The sequence below is a fragment of the Lonchura striata genome, chromosome 6 (assembly GCF_050655825.1).
Source record: "Lonchura striata isolate lonStrDom1 chromosome 6, ASM5065582v1, whole genome shotgun sequence".
In the NCBI taxonomy this organism is placed as follows: domain Eukaryota; kingdom Metazoa; phylum Chordata; class Aves; order Passeriformes; family Estrildidae; genus Lonchura; species Lonchura striata.
The window spans coordinates 33,122,976-33,148,035 of NC_140708.1; the positions used below are offsets into that span (position 1 = coordinate 33,122,976).

Consider the following 25,060-nt stretch of genomic DNA (forward strand, 5'->3'; position numbering starts at 1 on the left):
GAGCTCTGAATTACTTTCACTCTGGAGTGAGCTTTGGCTGGTCCTGGGCCACTGCTGACTCCAGGAGAGCCTGTTTCTCCTTTAAAAATGGGATTTAAGTAAGTGCCACGATTTTCACCCCCTTTAGTCTTGCATTCCCTCAGCAAGCAAAATCATGCCTGTTTGTGGTAAGTAAATGTTGGCTGGCACCTGTCCTGTAAGGGCTGCAGCAGGGAAGCTGGGGTTTGATCCCACTGTGCCATTTTCCCTGCATGCCAAAAGCCAGGGCCAAAAGCAAGAGGTCTGCTGATACTCCCTGTAAAGCTAGCTGGCTTCTTCAGCTTCAAAATCCCCTGCAATCTCTGCAGCAGAAACAAATTAATTTGATTAACACCTGAGACAACTTATATAAACATTCAGGCCAACTTCTCCATTGATATAAGGTAATTTTTTTTCCCCCCTTTAAAATGTGTCACTTAACTTCTGTCTTACTGGGAAATCAACACGCCCACTAGCAACCTTGGTATGCTAGTCAGGAACACCCAGGAGCTTTTGGGGGGCTCTGTGTATCCAAAGCAAGAAATTTGGAGGTACTTAAATGAGAAACTCGCTAAGGAAAATGGTTTGTAGCAGGAAATCTCCCTCCAGAAGAATATGGAATTCTGCTGGGGCCACTTCAGGCTGCATGTGCACAGGATTGCACAGGAATGACTGGCAAAGCAGTGATTTTATCAGCTGGAGCTGACACAGGGGTGTTCTAAAGCAGCTATAGGCAATGGGGCAGCAATGCTGGCGAAGGATAAAAGCAGCTGCTGCTGCTGTCCATTCAGTGCACAAAACCAGCCCCCCCAAATCGAGTTCTTTGGGGATTCCTGGGCTCAGGGGCTGTCAGGACACTAAGGAACTCATTGGCAGGTTTGTGTCAAGGGGCCAGGGAGTGGGACCTTGCTCAGGAATTTGTGCTGTAGCTACAGTGCCTCCCAAGCTGTCTGTGGGAGTGGAGCCACCAAGAGATATTTCACAGATGTGTCAGCTTTGGTGTCTGTTCTGTAGGGCCTCAACTGTTTTCTTTAATAACTTTTTCCTTCCTTTCCAGCTAAAGCCATCCCAGTTTTCCCTGAGTGCAGCAGGCACTAAGCCTGCACACAGTTGCTATCTAGTGGCCAGAGGAAGGTAGTGGAAGGTTTTTCACTGCTGGTCCTGTGCAAAAGGACTGCTATGGAGATACAGGCAGCAATCTGTTACGTGTCTTCACGTAAATTGTGGGGGTTACTGCTATTTTTCAGTGGGTCAGAGCTCTGAAAATTGGTTTGCTTGATGGTGTAATCACTACTATTTAAGCTATAGTTCGCTGCAGTTGTACACTGCATAGCTAAGAATTTGTAGTAACTAATGGTATTGGGGATTTGATGCACTTGAAATCTATTGGAAAGTTGAGCAGGGACAAGCCCCATTACTGAGAAAAACGCTGGTAACATGATATACTCAAAATTTTATTATAAAACCCTCTAAAGCGCCACTTTATAGGTCACAGTTACAACACAGGAAATGCCTTGAGTTAGGAAAACAATGGGGACACATTGTTTAACATTTCTTGTTTGGGGAGTGTGTTGCCCAGGACTTGCCTATGTTTACCATTCCCTCATGGAGGCATCCCAGCAGGAGCACTGGAGCTGGCTGGGCTGTGAGGGGAAAGCAGAGCTCTCTTGTGCCTCGCTCTCTCAGTACCACTGTGAAATGTCTGGACAATCCTGCAGGATGCCAGCAGGTTCGACGCCGAGGGCATGGTACTACATGGATATTTAGGGAATAAAGAGGGGCTCCTGCCAGCCCATCATGGCCCAAAACAAAAGTTTCATGGAGTCTGTGGCCTTCTGGTGCTCTGGAGAAGGAAGTCGCCAGGGTGCTGAACCAGAAGAGTCAGCATGATTTATTTGCATGATTTTTTCCTATGTGCAAAACATAGGATGCCCTGACAGCTGAGGCTCCTGAGGCCTGGCATTACCAATTCCTCCAGCTGCAGCACAGTGGAAACTAAAGAGTAAAATAAATGGGAGCACAGTCACCTTCTTGCTTCCAGGACACCCTGACCAAGTGTTTTGTTCCATCCTGGCTCTGTGGTGGGGCTGAGCAAGCCCAGAGCCCTTGTCAGGGCATTCTCACTCACCCCAATGACACCACCAGCTCTGGGTATCACAGCCCTGTGCATCCCACTGGCTGTTTGGCCTTTGTAAAGAAAGAACAGCCCTTTAGAGGTGCTCTCAAGCCATTTCCAGGGTGAGGAAAGTACAAGATTTTTCCTGTCTGCCTTTACCTTGGCTTTGGTGTAGCCACAGGACCCCAGGGACAGCCCATCTTGGGAATTGGTGCTGATTTAACTTTGCAGGGTTAGAAAACAGCTCCAGCCCCATCCAGTCAACCCAGTTCTGGAGCCTGGGCTCTGAAGGGCCATCAGAGGAGACAGAAAAAGATGTCTCCAGCCCATCACACGTGTCAGCAGGTTACAGGGAGGGGAGGTGTGCATAGATTTCTGCCAACCCACTACCACCCTTCAAATTTCTATGTCTCTAAGTTTAGCTGTTCAAATCTCCAACCTCTTCCATTAGAAAGCTTGTCTAGGGTAGAGAGGGGTGGGCTTTGTGGGCCACACTGCCAGGGCCCAAAGGCAGTATTAATGATCAGGAAATAAGGGTGACAGCACCAAGACGTCCAGCAGAGCCCTGGCAGTGCAGCCTTACTGCAGGGCAGGCAGGGAGGGACACAGGGGCATAGGGATGGCTTCAGCTGCAGCTCTGTGAGGACCAGACACCATCACAGCTGGGGCAGGAGCATGGGGACTGTTTTACCTCCCCTCTCTTGGGTAAGGGGATCCCTGAAGGATGCACTGGGATCTCGATTTCCCATGAAACAGCTGAGCAAGCCCTCAAATATAATTTTTTTTTCTCTCTTTTTTTTTTTTCTTTTTTTTAGACCAAATTCCTCAGGTGAAGTAAGATCTTCAAGAAAGTTAACTGAATCTGCCTGGCAGATCTTTGCTCAGAGCTTTTGGTGCTGCCAGTTTGTAACACAGCCTACAGCACGAGAAGGTGAGCAGCTCAATATTCTAGCAAACCTGCAGCTGGTAGGAGATGCTGGAGTGTATCGGGACACTGATTAGAAATGCCCTGGACAGGCTGCTGTGTGCTTCTCATTCATATTTGAAGCATTGCTCACATGTGGGGATAGCCCTTGACTGAAGGCTGGATGAAATGCAGCTGAGTGATGACTGGCAGCAAGACAGGTGAGACTTTAGTTGACTCCAATTTATCAGGACAGGTACAAACTCACCAGGCTGAGGAATATCAGAGGTTCCTTCTGAATCCACTACAGTCACTAATATAGAAACCTTAATAACTCATTGATAAACCTTCAGAGTAGAAATACACAGAACACCCCCTATGTACAGTAACATTCTTGTTTACATCAGCTGGGTTAGGACTTTGATGGAAGGATTGCCACTGGTTGTTATTGTTTTAGCTACGTGATTGGGATTTGTCTGGAAAGAGCAAGTTCAAGTGGGATAACTCGGATCAGCAGCTGTTGGCTCCAGCGCTGCGTCCGAGCCGTGGGCGCGACGTGGAGGAGGCACTTGCTGTGTGGTGCTGCTCAACACCCAACCTCCACCGACAGATGGTTGAATCCCCTGGGCCATGCGTGGGCAGTTCGAGTCTTTAGTCCATCTCTGAGCAATGTGCTTCTAACTAGCTCCCTTTTTCTCCCATTCCTGCCAAGGAATAGAGGCAAATTAGTTGAAATGCAAAGCAGGCAACCATAACGTTGATCAACATGATTGTCCGGTCCCCAGGTGGTTTTGGCTGCAGGGTGGGTCAGGGATATCTTTAAGTTATAAGCAATGCATGTGTTTATTCATTTAAATTGTAGGCAAGGCAAACACAGGTGAAAAGACTGGAGGAAAACCAGGCTGATGTGCTCTGAATTGTGTTGGTCAGGGGTGTTTCCCAGATATGAGACCCCCCCCACAACCCCATCCCACTACAGCCAGTTTGCTCCACTGCCAGAAAGGAAAGGCAGAGGCTGTCCCAGATGGATTTTTCTGCTGTACCTTACCTTAGCTTTCTGTAGGACTGTTCCCTTCCCCGTGACCATAACAGATAAAGGCCGGTTCTTTAAAGCCGTTGCTGAATTGACCGGTGAGTTCTCTGTGCTGTTTGCTGGACTGGCACTCTTTGCCTGAACCTGCAATAAAAATCATAGAAATGGTTCTGACTACAGACTGCTGAGAGAGACTGCTGCCTTTTCCCACTACCTCCTTGTCACAGCGTCATCCCCTTTGCACAGATGTGCATTCTTTCAGTGACAAGCCAATTAAAAAAAAACACCAGGGGAGTTTGTGGTGTGTTTGGGTTTTGAGTACTCTAGAATTAGAGGTACAGAGCAGGGTGCAGATCTCCATTTCATGGGAACAAGTTCCCAAGAAGGAATTTAGATGCCTGAATCTCCTGCAAAAACTATCCCTTAGCTCAGCCAAATGCAGAAGGATCTGAGTCCAGACCTGCATGGCTCTGGAGGGTGCTGCTCAAGACCCCACTTTCCTGAGTTTCATCCACTTTTCACTTCCCCATTACTGCTGTTACCTCATTAGATTATTATTAAATTATGCATACTATATATAATATAATATACAGACATATTAGCTGTACATTCATACAAGATTGCGTATTACACTAATGATGCTGTTATTATTACATTTTTAAGCAGGCTGAGACTGCGTGACTGCCTAGCTGCCAGAAAGCTGCTGTGTGTCCCAGGGGTGCCCCACATACCCGTGGGGCTGTGTTCTCCAGGTGTGTGGTGTCCACTGCTGTGCCCAGTGTCACTGGGCCAGACTCCGCCTTCTTCAGGTTCTCCTTCACTTCCACCAGGCTCAGCTCCAGGTCCACCCTCTGGCTTTCCTTCCTTTTGCATTCTTCATCTATCTCCTTCAGCCTCTGCTCCAGGCTCTTGTCTGTGTAGGAAGAGGAATCTTGGTGCCTGCTGGGAACCTGGGGATCTCCTGAGGGGAGCAGGGCATGTCCTGTACATTTACCTTGGGTTTTATCCCAAGAGGGACTGTGACTCTTGCTCTAGTGTCATCTGGGTTATATGGTTTGGCTGAAAGCACCAGGTTCCCCTCATCTCTTCTGGTCCCAGAAGGGCCAGGTTCATTGCCCCCTCTTTCTCCATGGCCCCACCTTGGCTCATTTCCACACATCTCACCTTGTCCTGCCCTACCTGTGCTGCCACCAAGCATTTCCTTTAGCTCCCGTCTCTCCTTGCGCAGCTGGGTGAGCTGAGCTCGGATTTCATCCTTCTCCTTCTCCAGCCGTTCCTTCTCCTCTGTGAATCGTTTCACCTCTGCCTCTGTCCTGTTCTTGCCCAGCTTGGTTTCCACTGCTGCTGGAAACACAGCCCACCAACAAGCTCAGTCAGGGAGAAAAAGCAGGAGGGAGAAAACAAGGGAAGTTCTGAAAAGTCACCAACCACTAGAGTCGGAACACAGACTGCTGCAGAGCAGAGGCAAGTCAAATCACAGGGCACCACCTCTCTTTAAGCACCCTTGGGCACCTGAGCAGCACACCCACCTGGCAGTGGCATCTTGGGCCGGTGTGCAGGCACCAGCTGGGGACTGCCCACTGGAACTGTGCCTGCTGGCACCTCGGGCGTGTTCTGCTGCTGGGTCTGGATTTTGATAGCAGGGACACGTGGCAGAGCCTCCTCGGGCTCTGGCTTCTCTGGCTGTTTCTGGAAAGGAGAAATGAAGTGGGATGAGGAGGTGTAGGGAACTGGCTCAGTGATTAAGCCTGGCCTGGCATCACGGTTTGGACAGTACCTGCTCCGAGGTCTCTGCTGCCTTAGTACAGGGCTCAGCTTCCACAGCCATGGGGGCTGTCTCAGCTGTGCTCTCTGGGGCAGCCTTGCTGGCAGCCCTTTCTAGAGATGGTGAGCTGAGGGGGGAAGACTGGCATGACATCTTGCCAGCACAGTGTAGTAAGGACTTCACTGGGGTGAGATCCAGATACACTCTGTCTTGATCCCCCTCCAATTTGCTCTCACTCTTGGGTACTTCTTCCTGCAAAAGAGACCATCTGCTGCAACTCAAAGTACAAGAAACATCTCACTGCAGAACAGCACTATCTCAGGCAATCTGGAGTATTTTCCAAAAATCTTAGAGGAACTAAAATGCCAGTCTCTGAGTTAATCCACAGAGGCCTTTTTGAAGTACTGAAGGAAAGGCCCCTCCTGTTTTCCTTCAATAAGCCTCTCTGATGGTAGCAGCAGCCTCATGCAAGGATATCACACTGCTGTACGTCCAACAACCCATGCCACATTCTTTGCCTTTCCTGAGGTAACAGTCCCATTCCCAGCACGGCCCATTGTTCTTATCCTTTGACACAGGACTTGCTCTTAGAGGTATAAAAAGGAATTTTGAAAGGCTAGGCTTCAAAAAGCCCATTATCACCAAATAATCCATGCTTTTTGCTGATGAAAACTGTGGAATTTTATCCCAGCTGCCAGAGGATCCCCACAGTTCTTTTAGGAAACCTCTCTCCCATTCCTTAGCAACTCCTCTCCACCACTTGGTTCTGCTCCACTGCAGATTTCTCCAGGGGCTGGGAATCCCCCCCTTTCACTGCTGGAGACTCCCCATGGCCAGATGTTTGCTGTGGTGTCCCCAGAGCTCCCTGCAGCTGGCAGCTGTCTTACCACAGGCAGGTCTGGCAGATCCACGTCGTCGTACAGCTCGTCCTGCTGCACCCGGCCCTTGGGCAGGCTGTCGATGTAGGCGTTGGGCTCAGAGTATTTCCTCTGCATTAGGCTGTGAACAGGCAGCAGGACATCCCATCAGGGGGACTGGATTTGCTGCATGGCTCTGCAATGCTGCATGTTGACATCTGAGAACACCAATGCTCAGGTCTGGGCCAGGCCAGGCAGCCAGGTGCAGGAGAGGAGAAGGCAGAGCCATACAAAGCAGTGGGGTCACTGCTGCTGCTGCCCGATAACAGCACCCACCAGAGTGGGGCTGTATTTCCCCTGGGCTCTCTCCTTTCTCGCCCAGCCCTCAGCCAAAGCAGCACAGTCATCCTGTCCCAGTGGCATGGTGGACTGGGTGGCTGAGAGCCCAACCTGCTTTTGCAAGAGCCACTCAGGCACAAGCCCCATGGCAAGCTGCAGCTCAGGCCAGATGCACCCTTGTGGGACAGAAGTGCTCTCCTGTCCCAAAAGACACTGACTGAGCTGGAGCTGTGAATTTACCACCTATTTCCATGGCAGCCAACCTCCCACAAGAGGAGAGCCCCCTGCTCTGGCTTGCTTTCCCTCTCCCAGCCCCAGCCCATTACCAGTGACATACAAGAAGGAATTCTTCGCAGCGCTCACAATGCAGGAAACCCTGTCAGCATCCACGTAATCGTAGGTGAATTCCTCTGGGTCTGTTTTCGAGCCTGACTCCGACAAGAGGAGGCCCAGCCAGTGGCCCATTTCCTCTGAGGACTTTGCCTGCAGGGTGATCAGACAGACCAGCACAGGTTGCAGTAGTTTCTCTGCACTCACAGGCCTGATTCTGGCTTAGGTTGGGTAGGGAAACACGCTGGGCAATCCCCTGGGCTTCCAAGGGGAAAGATGAACAGCTCTGTGTATGGACTGATTCAAAAATTTGGCAGCTAGATAAATGCAGCTCTTTGCTCTACTCCTTCCTAAAATTTCTAGTCAGTCTGCATTTTCCTTTCAGTCGTGATCAACTCAGCTGTCTACGAGAGTAAGAGAAGTCTCTGGGGCTGGAGATGCTGGCAGGGAGCAGCTTTGGATGAGAGAAAGCATGCGGGTTTTATTTTGCACCAGCAGAGTGCAGCAACGGGATTGCCAAAACAGAGGCAAGGAAACCTGACCCTTCGAGGTCCCAGAGCACAAACCCCTTCCTGGTTCTTTGGAGAGGAGAAGGGAAGAGTTTAGAACATCAGAGTCAATTGCTTTAACATGGTCAGGACCCAATTCCCAGCTGCAGAGAGCAGTCTGACATTTTGCAACATGAAGAGTTAAATTCTGCGCCATGAAGTCAGCTCTAGCAAACAGCCACATGCACCTCCCAGTGCAGGGGACTCCACCTGAAGCAAGAAGTTGGCTGATGCAGCCACTTTTTGCACTGATTTGAGGAGTCAGAGCAGTAACCACAAAGTAAAATTCAGGGAAAGTGAATATATATACACTTTCCAAACTAGAAAGTATATTTTAAGATTTCAGTCTGTTTTTTTTTTTAGCAGAGACTTCAGTCCCTGGGAAGCCTGCCAGCCAGCCAGTCCGTACATTGAGTCTGACATTGAGTCTGACATTCCAACAAAATACAGATTCTTCCATTCACAAAATGTAAGTTTTCCCAGCACCTCTTCTTCACATTTGTAATTGGGCAAAATTTCTTTGATACAGACATACCCTGAATCAGAAATTAAACAAAAACATCTTCCAATTTCACAGCATGCCCTCCAAGTCTGTTGTTTAGCTATAAATATTCCACCCACTAGAAAAATACAGGAAATTGCTCACATTGTCCACCTCCTACTATAATCATGCTGTCGTCAGAGAGAAGATTAGAGATAACAGTCCTGGATGCAGGCAAAGGAAAGTAACAGATGGAGATGAATTCACTTGCACTTTCAGGGGCAGATCTGTGATAGGCTTACTTGGGATGTGTGCCCCATGGTTTTGGGGCTCTGCTGTCAAAACATGAGGTTCTCTGTTCCTCCTAAACACAGCCTTAAATCACTAAAGTGGCATTCTTCTGCTCTAACATTAACCATCTGCAATGCACTCCACAGAACTGAATTATCCAAGGTTATCCTGCAGTGGGGGGAGAGGTGGGAATCACCAGAGGACCCTACGTCCCACCCTAAGATGAGTGCCTAAGATGAAGGCTGAATGGTCCCTCTGGAGGTGCCAGCATCGGACACAGCCTGGATTACCAGTAGGGTGGGACACATTCTAGGTGACCACAGGCAGATGAACCAAAGTCCTACTCTCCAGGTTCTGTTTTGTTGGACTGAGGTTCCTCTGGAGGAACTCACTAACTCACTGGCATTTAGACCTCCTAAGGCACCCAAGCTGATGCTTTTAAGCAGAGCTTTCTCAGGGACAGATGCCCTACCTCCAGAACAAGCCGTTCTTCCCCGTTGTGCAGGATGCGGAAGGAGTAAAGATGATCAGGGCTGGGCTCTGGGATGATCTCACAGCCTGCCAGACTCAGGGGCTGCTGAGCCAGTTTGCTTCGGTTCTTGTCCTGGTAGAAATGGAGGTGCCCATCCTTTATCTGACACCACCGTGACTTCCACTGGCTGTTCACCAGCACATTCAGGTAACCTGCAAGTAATCACAGCTGACTTAGACACAATTTCCATTTAATCCTTATTATTTTTGTGTGCCTGGGGATGTCTAAGGGGTAAGTTATGAGGTCATCACACAACACAAAGTCACAGGCACCAATAAAGAGCAAAAGCACAAAGACAAGCTCTCCTATCCATGCAAAACAGGGTGAAAGGAGCAAAAATCTTGAAAATGAGACCCTTGAAATTCAGGATATCTTTGGAGCAGCAAGATGGCTGCAGCTGGTTGGACAAAGTTGGTCCCAGGTAGTAAATACAAGCTGACCCTCACAACTCTCCCTGCAGACTCCCACATCCTGGGCAGCACAAATGCCCTGTGTGTGCATGTCTGGTGTTACCCACCCTTCCTCTTGGATCACCCTGAGAGCCACAGGCATCATAATCTGCATGGATTTGCTGACAGGACCACCTGGCACAGGCAGGTGGTTTGAGGAGGATGATGCCTGGTGCTCATCGTGCCCTGCACACTGAGATCCAGCCCTGAGGCAAATCCCTGCAGAGGGACTCATGCTGCCACTTACTTGAAGTCTCCAGGGATCTCTCTGGGCTATCCAGGGAGCTGGACTTCTTCCTCCCGAGGTTCATCAGGTTGCTCAGTTTCAGGCCAGTTGTGCCCTTCTTCTTAACTACCAGAAATGAAAAAGACACGTGTGGCTTTCCCAGCTCCCAGCCTGCTGGCCCAGCTGGGGCTCCTGCCCCCACCTCACACACATCCCTTGCAGAGGGCAAACCTGTGACTCAGGGACAGGCTGGAAAAGTCCAAAGCACGGGAAGTTCAGGAGGAAGATGGCACCAGTAAGATCAGTTAGGGATTTGTAGAGGATCCTAATCTACATTACTTTACACGTGGGTTGCCTCTGACCAAAGGCCAGTCAGTGCAGGAGCAGTGGGAAGTGCTTGCACAGCTCTTGCTGGGCAGTTACCAACCTCCCTTCACTTTCCTACACCACAAACAATTAAGAGCCATTACCCATTAACATTTACTGTACTCAAGTCTTTTTCTCTCTAAAATAGGGACACAAGGTGGGAAAGGGAAAAGTTTATGCCCAAAGAACCTTGCCAACATTCTCCTACTGAGCACATCAGCCAGTGTGTGAATAAACTTGTGGAACCAACAGGTAATCCTGGTAAGAAAATCAAATTCCCAGGCAATGAATGCACACACAGCTTTCATCAGGTCTGTTTGAGGTGGGAGTGGCAGGAGCTACAGAAGGGTCAGGGGCCCATTTTCCCTGCCATTCCCAGGGCAAAGTTTTACCATCTTTTGCCTCAGCTGTCTCGGCGTGGCCTTCGGTGCTGCTCCCGCTCTCGGAGGCTGCAGAGTATCTCTCAGACACTTCCACCTGTCAACAAGCACCAGGCACAGGCTCCACAGATGCAGGTGACCCATTCTTCCAGCCAGAATGTGCTGCAATTCCCCCTTCTCCTGTATTATGTGGTCCCACTCTCTCTGTAGCAGATGCTTCCCCCGGACATCCCCAGCCAGCTCACTCACACTGTGCCCTCCCCATTGCTCCTGAACATGCCCCACCCCAGCTGGGCTCACCTCTGGGGAGACACAGTGGCACCACTAGTGCAATCCTATGGCCTCCCACCCTGCAGCCTGGCTGGTGGGGGCATTTGACAATCCCTGTAGGGGACGTGGGCAGAAGCCAGGTGCCCAAGCAGGTCCATTCTGGGCATCCACCAGAGACTTAGGAAAGTCTCTTTGTCCTCTCACTGTTTTGGAACAAGCTGCTCCCATGGGAGTTTCACCTAAACCTGGATTAGAGATGGCTCAAGCCCTGGCATCCAAGGGTCTATGACACTCCCAAAGTTCTCAGGGAACACAACCATCCCATTGGATAAGACAGCAGTTCCTGCCCTGGACAGTGGGTAGCCAAATGCTGAGTTAGTCTGGGAGGGAAGACATGGCAACAAAATTAAGATGCAAAGGAAAATTAAGATAGTTCCAAGAATGCTCCTTTTCAGCAGCACAGGGGTCTGGTTACACTCATATCAGTCTTTGCTTACCTAAAATTAAGGCACCTACACTACAATCTATTGAAAGAATAGGGCTGGAAAGCCTGAGTGCTAATTCTGTCTGTGGAGACAAGATGTACCTTTGGGTAACTGAGACGCTGCGAGTCTGGGATGTACTGGTTGCCTTCACTGCCCCCTTCACAGAGCAGACCACTGGTCTCTTGGATTACCTGTGCAGAAGGGGAAGCCAAAGCCTGTGAGAGAGCTGCAGTAACAGGATCAATTAATCTCCCCCAACTAGGACAGGCAAAACCACATCAGCCTGGGAGACCCATGGTTTACTGTCCCTGTGACCCTGGGGCCTGTCCTGGTGCTGCATCAGGCATCCAGCAGAAATGGCTGGATCCAAGTCACTGGGAGAAGCTGCCAGCAAAGGCAGCCCTGGCGTCTCACAGCCCCATGGCCGTCCTGGGCTCCAGGAGGCTCCTCCTCCTGCTGCTGTCCCAGGGGAAGGGCTGCATTTACCCCTGCCCTCAGCCAGTTCATGCTGGGGACCCACCCCAGACATTCCCCCCGACAGCCCCCACCACATCAGCTGGGCTGGGAGGTCCCCACGTGGCCTCCAGCACACTGAAGGCAGCAGGGAGCTGCAGGAAGAATCTATGCCAGGACATGAAAATGAAGTGGTATATTTGTATAAAGGCTTGCAGTGGGGAAGGGAGCCAGAGCAAGGACAGGGCTGAGATAAGATCTGGTTTCCCAGCAAAGCATGGGAGCACCAGTGGGACGAGTCCTGAAGGTGTCACCGACCCTGAGCCACTGCTCTGCCTGGTCTTTGCTCTGCAGCCCCAGCACGATGACATCAGCGTTCGTGGGGATGATCTTCAGCTTGTGCTCTTTCTTCCTCACTTGCTTTTCCTTGTGAATGACTGTGCAGCCCAGCAAATTCACGTCGAGCTGGGGGTTGTGGTCTTTGGAGCTCTTGTAGCACTGGGGAAGGAAGACAGGAAAGGCTGAGAGGCAGAGGAGGAACCTTTCTGCTCGCTGGCACGAACTCAACCCCACAAGGGACTCATGCAAGAAGGTCCTACAGTTCTAACAAGTCTGCACAGACTACACACAGGAGATCCCTGTATGTCCAGGTACACATACATTTGACTGCATGCTTATGTGGTCTGAAATACCTTCTACTGACACAGGATGAAGTATGTGGTTAGCCTCTAACCACTGGCTAACCCCAGAGGTTAGCCTCTGAGGTAAGTATCCCTTCTGCCCAACCATCTCAAAAAGTTTCCCCAAAAAGTATGCCTAGACATTTTGGGGGATTGGGATTTTGGTCACAAATGTGTCCATGTGTCCCCTTCAGCAATCCCATGCCCATGTTCCTCCTAAAAAAGGAATAAGATCCCCAAATCTCCAGGACATGGCTTTTGAAGCATTTTTTTTGTTTTTTGCCAGCTCATTAACATGGGCTGAGGTGCCACTTCCTTCCTCAGCTCATAAAACCAGATTGTTTTAGACAGAGAGTAGAGGATCTGCTCACCAGCAACCTGGTGTCCTTGATAACACACAGCTGTTTTGCCCACTGTCCCAGCCACTTCTTTCTCCACAGGAAGGCACAGATGCGGGCATCCTTCATCAGCTCAATGGTGGCCTCTGGGGATGGCCACTGATGGGTTGCTGACTTGCCTTTGCTGCTCTCTTCCTCATCGTAAGATTCGTAGGAACTACTAACAGCTTCACCATCTTCTATAACAAAAGCAAAGCTCTGTCATTAAATCCATTTTTAGAACAACTCTGAGTCAAATGCTTCCCTCAGCCATGCTCACACATGCACAAGCTTCCAGTGCAGGGATGTGTCTTTTGAGGCTCTCCTACAGGGGGACAATTAATAGGAAAATTACCCTCATAGATCCTTTTAGCTTTCTAGCCCAATATGAATCTAATTGCAGTATTTTGTGCCTAATGGCCTCTGTTAGCAAACACTCAAAAGACACTTCTTGGTTGACCACAAATTTGAGAACATTCCCTTAGACATTTCCTGATGTTTGCTGCTTTCTCCCCGAAGATGCTTTTACTACTTTCCATTTCAAGCCAAACATGCACAATTTTTAAGGCAACAGCAAGCTACAATCAGCCCTTGTCCTCTAAATGCCAGAAGTAAAAGTGATATTTGCAAGGCCATGCAGCAAGCAATGATCTATTGTATTTGAGATGTCATTCACTTTCCCTCTGTGGTCTAACAGGTCCCTCTCTCTCTACTCAGCATCTAAGGGACAGCAAGAAACTTTGATAATACACCTGTTGCAGAACCAAAAATTAGTCATAAGTGACAAATGTGAGGAGCAGTAACAAGATTTTTTATGTCCATTCTTAAATGGATTGCTATGTTACCAGGATGAGTTGGAATTTTCAATACTCAGCTCTAAGGCATTGTAGAATTTTGGAGTTTTCAGCTGATCACTGGTACCAGGTTCATCAAAACCACTGAAAAGGTTCTCCCTGACTGCAGGGGGATTTGCAATGCTCTGCTGGCATTTAGAGCTCTAAGTCATGACATAAGCTCACAGAGCAGTATGGTAAGATTGGGGCAAAATTTGTGTAGGGTTTGGCATTCTTGTCCTACCAAACAGCATGGACATAAGTTTCACTGGAATTTAATCTAATTTGGATTCTCACCAAATCTTACTATCTACATAAAAATAACATTATCAGATTGGTGCAAATGAAAAGAAGAAAAGCTGCCAGAAAAGAGAAAGAAAAAGGCATTAGGAGCTTCACTCAAGAACTTATCAGTTGGGTTTATTTGTTCTTCAAATAAAAGGAAATGAGATGCAGTAACAAAGCTACACTCTTAGCCCCCAGTGAAATTTCACTCTACAACCTCCCTCAAGCAATCAAAACTTCACCAATTAAAAAACTTTTAAAAAAGCAAATACTCCCTTTCAAAGTCTCTGAATGGAGCACATCTCCATGCCCTCAATGTATCAAACTGTCCATCTTTTATGGGAAAACTTGTATGAGAAACCTCAGTGCATTCTCACCATGCAGACCTTGTCCACAGGCAGAAATTCAGATGGAGTAACAGCATAGGTGTTTCTCAACACTACAAACACCAAGGAGCTGAAACTCTGCACTGCTACAGGACCTTTCCATATGCAGCAGCAAGGATGCCTAAGGGAACCTCATCTTCCAAAACTTCCTCCTTTTCCACATGGGCCCTCTGGCCTCTTTTGGAAGTCTCTGGTGTCCCCACCTGAGCAACAGGTCTCTCAGGCTGCCACCTCACTCCTGAGAAGCCCTGGATGCTCTTCTGTGCATCAACCACAGCCCCAGGTGTGGTTCCTCATGAGATGAGCTCTTCCCTACTTGAAGAGCTGCAGCAACTGCTGGCCTGGTGACCCTGCTATGGGCCCATGATGGAAAGGCATTTCCCAGGCTGTGCAGCTAGCAAATGGGGACAAGCCTTGCCTGGTGGCTTGTGACAACCCTGAGGTCACCACCAAGGCTCTCTCAGTCCCAAATCGTACAGCTCAGGCATCAGTGGCAGCCACAATCCTGGATGGCTTTATCTAAATCCACCTCTGCCTTCCCGTGGGTCTTTCCCAGGAGCTCCCAGGGAGCTCAATCAATGCCATGATGCAGGAAGCTCAGACCACCTTATGCTGCCACTCTGCCTCAGTGGAGCACCTTCAACCATCCACCAAACAGCTACCTGTCAGTACATCCAGAATTACCACACATCAGCTCCACCCCAGTGACAGAACAGGGGAACAAAAGCTAGGGAAGTTCTCTTCATTGTCTGTCCTGCGCACAGAGAAAGCCACAAAAAATAATTGTGTGAAACAGCGAGAGGTGGTTACCCTCCATGCATGAAACAGGCAAATCCAGGGGGAAAGACTGTATAATCTTTGCTAAAACCAAGTTTTGGGGGTATTTTGTTGTTGTTTTTTAAAAAAGGCACTTCAGGTTGGGAAAGCATGCCATACCCATAGTTATTGTGGCATAAATAACGCCCTCAGTAACCTGCAACCCTGGCCTGGGTCCAGCCGCAGCAAGCCTACCAAAAAGACCTGCACAGTCAAAAAGAAAGAGAAAGGGAGACAAAGAGAAAAAGCCACAGATAAGCAAATGCAGAGAACAAGGGCATCAATCCCCTCGGCCAGTGAGGCTGTCCCATTCCTGCACGCTGAGATTTCATAAAGGGACAGCATTTTCAACCCACCCCTCGAACAAGGCAATTCCCTTTCAAACAGAGTCATGTCATGGCCATTAAAAGCAGCCAGAATAAGGATTGCTCGGCTGGCAGCCACGTCGCCCCTCTCCCGTTTTCACTCCGCTCCTTATCGCACCCTCCAATTATGCAAAGGATGCTGATAAGGCTTTAACACGTTTCAGCCCAAGAGGGAAGGGAAGCAGCAGCCTCTGCTGGAGCTGGAAAATGAAAGGCAGAGAGTCCCCAACGGAGGGGTGGGGATGCTGCTGATCAAAGACGGACCCCGAGATGCAGCAGACTCGCCCGCTTGCTTCATTTTAATTAATTCACCCACGGTTTGCTACAGCGTCTCACAGTCCCACCTCTGATGGTGCACGAAACCTCTATCTCCTCAGCCCATCTGGAGGCTTGCTTTGATGTCCTTTCTTGGCAGTGCACCCACTTATTTTAGTGGTGTTTCTATTTTTGTCTGATTTCACTACGCCCATCTGTTTGGGACACGTGGGTGTCTTCAAGGCTCAGGCTGTAACACTGGCAGCATCGCAGAGGGACTTCTCACAGAGCTTACAGTGACAGGACAAGGGGAAATTAAGACCGAGAGTGTAAATTCAGCTTGGATTTCAGGGAAAAATGCTTGACTGCAAACATGATGAGGCTGGCACAGGTTGCTCAGAGGGGCTGGGGATGCCCCAGCCCTGGAAGTGCTCAAGGTAAGGCTGGCTGGAGCTCTGAGCAGCCTGGTCTAGTGAAAGGTGTTCCTGTACATGGCATGGGGGTTGGAATGAGATGATTTTTAAAGTCCCTTCCAACCCAGGCCACTCTGTCGTTCTATGGAAGATCACCAGCAGCTTCCTGGACTGCCACTCCTCCCTATGCAGCCTGTGGGGAAAGGCACAGAGGGCTTGGGGGTTACTATGGCCAGGGCAAAGCCATGCATATGCAGACTGCCCTTTAGCAACAGCAGTCACACCAAGGTCCCAGATCATTTGCTAGCAGTGAGCACCACTGTGTAGGACAGATACAAATACTACTGACATCTAACAGGGCACAGGGTGGGCAGGGGGAAGGGATGGGGATCTTGTGCTTGTCGAAACAAAGGGCAGCACGGGGACTTGCAGGATGGCCCACATGCTGCAGCCTGATCTCTTGAGGCAAACCAGGGCACCAACATCACTGCCCAGCTCCCCTCTGCTCAGGGCACCACACCTTACCTTCTCCTGAGCCCCTGCAGCCCCTCTCCTTCCACATACCTGTTGCTCCACATCTTTCCCTGCTCCTCCTTCTGGCTCACTCCCCAAGGAACCACCTCCAACATGAGGTTTCCAAAGAGCACAGAGGTTCTCATGATGCTTCCTTCCTTCCTCCTTGCACAGAGCACACTTTGTAGCACACCAGGAGGTTTGTGTACAGAAGGGATGTGGCGGGGTCTGCAGAGGGGACCAGTGTCTGAGCAAGTACAGGATGCAAAGGCGCCACACACCTCAGTGGTGGGGAATCACTGGAATCCTCTGCCCCATCTCTGCTGTTTTCACAGGCTCCTAACCCCACTTAGAGCTGTGGCAGTGCTCAGTAAAACACAGAGCCTGCTGGTGCAACACAGCTGATCACAGCAGCCACAGCCAGCCTCCCAGAGCTGCCTCATTTGGGCAGTGCTCCCATCATTTGTGCTTTTCTCCTTTTGCAGAGCTCTCATCTCTCATTTCCTTGGGCATCTGACTGACCTAGATTTGGTGGGTAGTGGTTGTATTTGTGCCTCAGAGCTGCAGGAAAAGCAGAGGTGGGAGCTGGGTGTGCACTTATCATTCCTGCCAGCCAAGTCTCTGATCTGAGGGCAGGTTTATGGAGCTGCCTGGATAACACAAGCTGGGTATCCCAGCACATGGATCCATGGCTGTACTCCAGCTGATCCAGCATGTGCCTTTTTAAGCCACAGCTCTTAACAATTTATCCACTTTTCCAATGTGCAGCAGGGGGAAAAGAAATCTCCTCTATCTTACATTGCAGGCATGGGGATGAGGCTGCAGCAGGGCTTCACAGGGCATCACAGCCCTCTCCTCAGCCACATGACCAAGAGCCTTTCAGCAAAACACAGGGCAGAGCTGGGGGGCCTCTCCTCTGCACTGAACAGCACCTTTCACCCTGGCCACGATGAGCCTGAACCTTTCCCATCTGAGCTGGGCACCATCTTCCTGTTCACTGACACTGAGGTCCAAACCCAGGAGCTCACACTGGGGCTGGAGAGGACCCAGCTTCTCCCAGATGAAGCTCAGATTCAACAGCCAAAGCTTTAGATCCAAATCTGTCACCTTTAACCCTCACTTCTTTGCTTGCCTCGACTCTTGCCACTCAGCCCTGCCCATGCCACACACTCTGCTGCAGCCAAGGCTGATGAGCAGAGATCTGCTTCTGCTCATGGGGTGGTATAATCCATCTCCTATGGTTTAAATGGATTATAAAGTGACAAGATCAGCTCTGCTATCAGATCACAGGAAAGCAATCTCTCAGTGAAGGGTGCTCAACAAAAGGATGCAGGAACACATCGTAAAAAGTGAGAATGTGGGAGCTCAGCATGCAGCAGCCTCCTCCCAGAGGGGTGGGGAGCCCACAGGGGACAGGCAGGGGTGGCACAGCTCCAGGACATGGCTGGGGGTGCTGTCCCAGGCACTGAGTGGGGGTGTGCAAAGGAACACACACGCTTCCCCCCCACACAAAGCATGGCTTTCTATTCAAGTTTACAGATGGTTAAACAGCCACAAGAGACAGAGCTGAATAACGAGCCAATTATAAAAATGGTTATCACTCCTAACAGACCAGCAGAGCCATGGATTTTGAGCCCCAAGGGGACAATTAGAGCACTAGGACACGAATGCAAGCCACCACAGCTTCACCACTCAGTCCTGAATAGAAACTTGTGCTGGACTGCAGTTTATCTGCCAGAAAAACACCAAAACAAAGAGGACACACAATGGTTTCTAACATTTTACACTGATGCTACTATACTGACCCAAGCATATTACTAACTTCTACAGGAAAGTTAAAAATTTGAGCAATTCAGTAGTCTTTGCTTTCCAGCCAGCATTAGGTCTGTAATATCAAGTGTGATGAGCAACAGAAAACAAATTTGTCCCAAAAGCTGTATGAAATATCTGTGCTTTCATTTACTGGTTCTCATAAATCTCAAGTCCTCCATCTCCCACATGAACCCCCTCCCAAGGGTTAGCTGGGATATACCATTTACAGAGATGTCATAGGGCTCAGCTTCTTCGTAATATCCCTCTGGGGATTCAATCTTGGGGACTGGTGGTTGTTTTGTTTCCAGAATCTGCAGAATAAACACATAAAAGAAACATGATTTAAGGTAAAAACAGATCCACCAAAACAACGGGACTTCCTTTCCGCCTTTTTTTAGCACTCAAGTGCATCCCAGTGGATGAAATCTTTTAGATGTGGTACAATTAGCTCAAATATAAATTGAAATTACTGTATAATCACATCATAAATGTTGCTTTCTTTCATGTTGCTGAAAGCCTTGGGAAGATCAACTCAGAGCAGCAATTGCAACCCATCAGCTTTACACTGAACTGAGATTTCTGCCTGCTGAACTGCCCATGGTAACTGGGGATGGTCCTCTCTGCTGTGGATTATCTTATCAGGGAGCCAGAAGGGAGGACAATTGGTGCAACCCTGGCTTTACCTGAGCAGTCTTTGGTTGTGTCTACAAGTCTCTGACTGGCAGAAACGAATAGATAAAAATCTCTGCTTTAGGAACTATATTGGGAATCTTTAATTGTGCTCTTAACAAAAAATGAAGGAAATGGATAAACAACACCAATGGAAAATAAGCCTTTGAAAAGAGTCCAAGTGCTGGAAAATCCCTGTGGTGCCTGCCAAACCCCTCCCTAAACACAAGCAAAGGCTGGCAAGAAAAACATGCCTTGATCCTTTAGAAATATCAATACATGAGGGGAAAAAAAAAAAAGGTGCAGAAACAAACTTTTTATTTTCCAGGTGATTCACAGAGATGTTGGACATGATACAGCAGAGCAGCAGCATGAACAGATCAGTAGGATGAGCACAGAGCTTGTGTTCTTCCCAGATACCTGGCACCCCATCTCCCACCCTGACCTGACAGTAGCATTTCCCTGCTCCCAGTGGGGTGTCCCTGCTCCTTTGGAGGTCAAACCACCCCAGCCATCTGACAGCAGGATGCTCTGTCTTGCCATGCTTCAGCTGACCTGACTGAGGCTGTGCAAACCCTGACAGGATGCCCAGGGTCAAAGCCCCACTCCCCCAGGAGGAGGGGCACAAAAGCAGGTCTCTGTGCAGAGACAGCAGTGTGGAAGGTCACAAATCATGCACTGTGCCAGCCCACGATTGCTCCCTGGGTAAGAGGGGCCAGCTGTGCCCCAGCATTGCAGAGCAGTGCTCTCTAAGGCAAGCCCAGCCCATCTGCAGTCGTGCCCACATCATCAAATGCAGGTGCAAAGCTGCTCATCCTGCCCCGGATGTTTCCACCAGCAGCTACTGGTGCTGAGAAGCAGAAGGAAAGCTTTGAAGGAAGAGATTTTCTGGCCAGCAGCTGCCCAAAAAGGAAAGCTGTTGGGCCTGTGGGAGTAAGGAATCCTGACCACACCAAAGTCACATCTGCTCCCACCTGGGCCAGCTGCCCGTGGCTCTGCCAGCCTCCCAGACTTCTCCAGTGCTAAAACTCCTTATGTGGGTCTGCCAGATGCTGTGAGCAGACTGAACTTTGCTTCCAGAGACACATAGAGCACTTCTGGAAAACACTTGCCTTCCAAACACTTAAAAGGTTTAGGAACTTCTTGTTCTAATGTGCTGCATTAAAGAAACAAAATCAAACCCAGTCACTCCAGGGCTTTACTTAATCCCTTCCCTGGCTAGGAAATGTGTCTGTAATTGCCATCTGTGGTGGCCTCCTGCGTGTAGCCAGCTCACTTTGTGCTGTGGCCATAAAGAAATTGCCTACACATAGAAATGCTGTGGGTTTTTTTAACACCATCCCACAACTGTTTTGTCAGAGCCTACAGGATGCATGCACCTTGGCTGACCAGAAGGTATTTGTTTTGTCTCCTCTTTCCCAGGGGTGTGGAGTGGTTTACTCTCTAGCTTAAGTCAAAGGCTATATATTTTGTTATTTAACCATGCTGGCCCTTACAGAACATATGCCTGTTTCATGATGGCACAATGAGCATGCAAATATGACCACCTTGTGCATTTGCATCCATACCACAGGACGTTCCCTGTGGGTGGCTGCAGGAAGAGACAGAGCTGCCAGGGCTGCAGCACAGGAGAGGTCACCAAGGCCTCAGAACTCATTGTTTAAAGATTGTTTTGGGACAAATCTAAAAGCATCAGTGGGATCCAGGTGAGCCACCCCTGCTGGGCTGCCCAGTGGTGCCTGTGGGTGCCAGGGACACTCTGCTGTGCAGGGCTTTATCACTGTATTTCTTCCGTGCCTCAAAGGCAAGTGCAGAGCAACACCACAGGATGTCCGTCACCAAATCACAGAAAAATCTGCAGAGAAAAACCAGATCTAATCTGATTTCCTCTCCTAACCTCTCAGTTTCTGCGCAAGGAGTTCTGTTCCACTCTCCACTGCCCAGGTGGCTGTAGCTCCTGCCTGCACTGGGAGCTGCAAATGCAGACAGGGAAGATCCATCACCCCCAACAGTAATTCCCACTCATTAAAGCTCTCCCCAACTCCATTCCCCAAAGGACATTCAGATATCTTCACTGCCAAAGCTCGCTGACACTCAGATGCTCACAGTGAGGAGGTACTTGGCTGCTGCATCCAAAGGGGGTTAATTCCAGTGGTAAGCAGCTGGGAGAAGGAAATTCCCAGCACAGGTCTGGGAGAGGACAGGGAGAAGTGCCCTTCTCAGCTGAAATCTGAGACTATTTTATTCTAATTCCCTCATTTCATTTCCTGATTGCCCAGTCAGAAAGCTGGCCTGTACCAAGCTCAAGAGAAATGCCTTGGAGACACCTGGCTGCTGCTTCCCCAGTGGTGCCTTCATTCCACCTCCTGCCCACTGTGAAATACAGAGCTACACAGAGATTCCTGCTCTGGCCACTGCTCCCAGGCACTCCAGCTCCAGCCATCTGCGTGGGCAGAGCCTCTGGGGCTGCAGCAGCTGCCAGCAGGCAATCATGCTGCATCCAAGGGTTTGTCAGCTGCATCCCATCCTACCCCTTGTTTTCCCAGCTCCTCCAGCTAACTTCAGCTGAGGCACACAGATCCCTGGGCAAAAGTCCTGGGGCCTCACCCTGCATCCTCCTTCCTGGGAAAAGAACAGATCCTCCTTTGTGGTTGATGGATGCACCACCCCATCCTCCTCCATGCCTTCTCCTCCTCCCCATGCATGCTCCCTGCCCTCCTTTCCTTCCACATCCTGAAATCCCAGCTAACAGCAATTCCCACACTGCACCAACTACTGACCAGCAACATTCAGGGTCTTGAGGATGACCTGTGTCTAGGACAGCTAGGCTGGCTCCTGGCACAGAGACAACATCCCATGGAGAGCTGATGGTGTTTGACTTAGAGCTGCCCCACAGAAAAACCTACAGAGCCAGCAACTCCTCCTCACAGACCTGTGGGCTGCACAGCCAGGACAACAGCAGCACCCAGTGCACACACAACACCAGGTGCTCCAGTTGTGAGCAAACCTCTGGCAATGGCCAAACTGAGAAAGGCTCTGGCAGCAAGGGAGGTCCTGGTACTGCCCAGGGACCTTCCCACCACCCTGCAGCTGAGAGATTCCTGGCTTGTCCAAGATCATGTCAGCAGCCCAGGCACAGCTGATTTACAACTCAGGAGAGACTTCCAAAGGAACAGCTGAGAGTCATCACCACCTCTGTTTCTTTGAAAACTTCTCCTTCCTTGAGCCTGGGGTGCCATGTAATGGGTGTGGGTCTCCCTGGCAGGGAGCACTGCCCAATTTGCACATTCCTGGGGAGCCCCCACAGCTGCCTGCTCCACCTTTGCACAAGTTTTGGGCACTAAAAGGGTTCCTGGGTTCAGCCACCCTAGGCCACCATGCAGCTGCACCAGCCACATACTCACCCACAGTCTGTACACACAAAACATGCAGCTGGAAATGCCTAGTTCAATGTTTTGTTACTATTTTTAAAATAAAGCTCACCAGGACTCTTTGCCTCACTAACAGACACAGGCAGAGGTTTTTCCACCCAGCCATGCTACACAGGACCTGACAACAGTGAAGCCTCAAGGGGCTCAGATACCCAGGCTGAGGCAGTGAAAAGCAAAGGCTGTGAAAAACTTACCTTTGGAGGGGGAAGGTCTGGCAGGCTCTTCTGAGGAGGTGACAAATGCAGTCCTGAGTCTCCATTAGTCAGGGAGTTCTTCTGATCCAGCACTGCAAGGCAGAAACAATTACACAGATGACATGTGGCATCTCCCAGCAGAGCACTTGCTACCCTGGGCTGTGCTGGAGCAGCAGGATGCTATTTCAGTGGGGAGCAGAGTGACAATTACAGGCATGGCTGCAGGGCCACCATGTCATTTCAGGCCATAGCCAGGAACGTGGCACCAGGAGACCCAGCAGGAACTGACCTCTGCTTTTGGGGCATGTTTTTCCTTCTGGAGGGAAAAGTGTGAAGGCCAGACTCACTGCTGAGACTTTAAAGGGTCTTGAGGAGCAGCATGGGCAGACACCACACAGTGTCTGCAAAGCCATGGCAGTTTAGCCCTTGCTAGCTCAGATCCCTGTGAGCAGACAGGTCAGTGACTGCTCCTCTGCTGCCTTTCCCAAAAAATGGGGCTAGCACCACGCTGCTCCCAGGGAGAACTGCAAAGGTGGCTGCTCAGCTAAGTGCACAGTGGCTTATCAAGGCCAGCCCTGATCAGCAGTGTGATCACTGCTCAAGGGAGGGTTGCTCTTGAAGCAGCCCTGGCCAAACATGTATGCTCCAGGTGATCCGTGTCTGCCCCTGGAAAGTCAGATTTTCCAAGCTGAACGCAGAGTGATTTAGTATCTGGAGGGTACACTGAAGGCTCAGAAAACTAGTGTTCAGTCCTTCTCCTACCACAGAACTCCTGGGTGGCCTCAGTGAGTGCCCAAATCCCATGACCTCTGAGATAGTGCAGTGATGGATGTACCTCTTCCTTCTCCAGCTACACATGCCAGCATCACAAATCACAGATTGTTTCCTTACTGGGGTGGGAGGGAAGGAATATTTTTCCCTAGACATGTTGCAGGTGTCCTCTGATAAAGATGCCTCTCTAAAACCTGCAGTTTGAAGAAGATTTAGAAGAAGGAAGGAAAAAGAAAAACCATCCAAAATCCTGCTGAAATTCACATCTGTACTAACTGTTACTTATCTGTGCTCTCTGTTCCTTGTAAAAGTGAATGCCACCTGGCATTTGGGCTAAGAGGATCACAGTGGCCACACCAGGAGCCCTTCACATCAGTCCCACCTCCCAGACTCCTGCCCCTTTGTGCTGACTTCCAGGAGATGGCATTTGGCTCACTGAAGAGCCCTGTGGACTTGCTGCATCTCTCAGGTAAATGAGGTCCAGTAAATGATGGTGCCTCCATCACCCAGTGTGGGGAATTCAATTACTGGGCCACAGGAAGGCATCTCAGAGGCAGTGTCTGTTCTGCCTAAATCCTTAAATCCTTACCACTGGAATTGCAAGTAGATCTGAGGAGCAGTGAAATACATTTTTGTGCAGAAATTGCATATTTTAAAGTTTGGAGGGGTGACTTTTGGAGCACAGCTGTTGTGGGGAAGAAACTCTGCAGAGCAGAAGAGGTCAGCTCAGGCACAGAAGCGTGGTCCCCAGTCCCATTCCAGGCATGGAATCGCAGTAGATGAAAGGAACAGTGGGAGTTGCATCATCACTGGAAGATCAGTATCACACCAGTGGGCATTTGGGCCCCCTCCAGCTAAACCTGAACCTGCAGGCACCTCTCCATCCAGTTACAGAGGCAGGATCAGGGCTCTACACCCAGCTGCAGCTGTGGCTAAGACCCCACACATGTGGCTCACTGACTCCAGCACTTCCAAATAACTCAGAAGTTTTACTTGGAATAGGGAAGTTGTTAAAACAGAAAGAGAGAAGTGCCAGGTCCTGCAGGGAGTGACTGAGTGGGCAAGGTCATGGTCTTGATAGGGAAAAGTCTGAAATAAAAGAACCAGCTCTAAAAATAAATTGTCTGAAATTTTTCCTGTGTTTGAGCATAGTGGATCAGTGCAAGCTTTGCTTTATCCACCCAAATGAGAACTTATATAAAGAGATGTTTCTGTTGCTGTTCAGCTGCTGGGAGGCTGTGTGATCCTATTATAGAGCATTACAGCATCATCCAGAGGGCCCTGTCTGGAGGTCACACTGGGGCTGCACGTGTAATCTGGGAGGACATCCTGTCTTCAGAGGCATTTGAAGTTAGCCCAAGTTTGGCTGCAGGTAGTTTAAAGAACAAATCAAATAAACAAAAAACCTCCACCACGA

General features: G+C 49.6%; 1 protein-coding gene across 8 annotated transcripts in view; it reads right to left on the reverse strand.

The window, feature by feature from the left end:
- Window positions 1-3,245: 3,245 nt before the first annotated feature.
- The window catches only part of AFAP1L2 (actin filament associated protein 1 like 2), a 62,208-nt gene continuing 40,393 nt past the window's right edge, over window positions 3,246-25,060 (reverse strand). Inside the window, exons 4-20 of one of the 8 annotated variants that reach the window (XM_085582828.1) lie at window positions 22,873-22,964; window positions 18,799-18,889; window positions 15,341-15,424; window positions 12,895-13,097; window positions 12,162-12,341; window positions 11,492-11,581; window positions 10,648-10,732; window positions 9,911-10,015; window positions 9,155-9,366; window positions 7,370-7,515; window positions 6,724-6,835; window positions 5,849-6,088; window positions 5,601-5,760; window positions 5,251-5,412; window positions 4,803-4,984; window positions 4,087-4,215; window positions 3,246-3,742 (exon numbers count right to left, since the gene is read on the reverse strand). In XM_085582828.1, the coding sequence (XP_085438954.1) occupies window positions 3,716-3,742; window positions 4,087-4,215; window positions 4,803-4,984; window positions 5,251-5,412; window positions 5,601-5,760; window positions 5,849-6,088; window positions 6,724-6,835; window positions 7,370-7,515; window positions 9,155-9,366; window positions 9,911-10,015; window positions 10,648-10,732; window positions 11,492-11,581; window positions 12,162-12,341; window positions 12,895-13,097; window positions 15,341-15,424; window positions 18,799-18,889; window positions 22,873-22,964 (2,300 nt within the window). In that variant the 3' untranslated portion in view covers window positions 3,246-3,715. Of the gene's footprint in view, window positions 3,743-4,086; window positions 4,216-4,802; window positions 4,985-5,250; window positions 5,416-5,600; window positions 5,761-5,848; window positions 6,089-6,723; window positions 6,836-7,369; window positions 7,516-9,154; window positions 9,367-9,910; window positions 10,016-10,647; window positions 10,733-11,491; window positions 11,582-12,161; window positions 12,342-12,894; window positions 13,101-15,340; window positions 15,425-18,798; window positions 18,890-22,872; window positions 22,965-25,060 lie in introns of all 8 variants that reach the window. The other 7 variants (XM_021525949.3, XM_021525948.3, XM_021525947.3 and 4 more) reach the window with 7 other exon arrangements.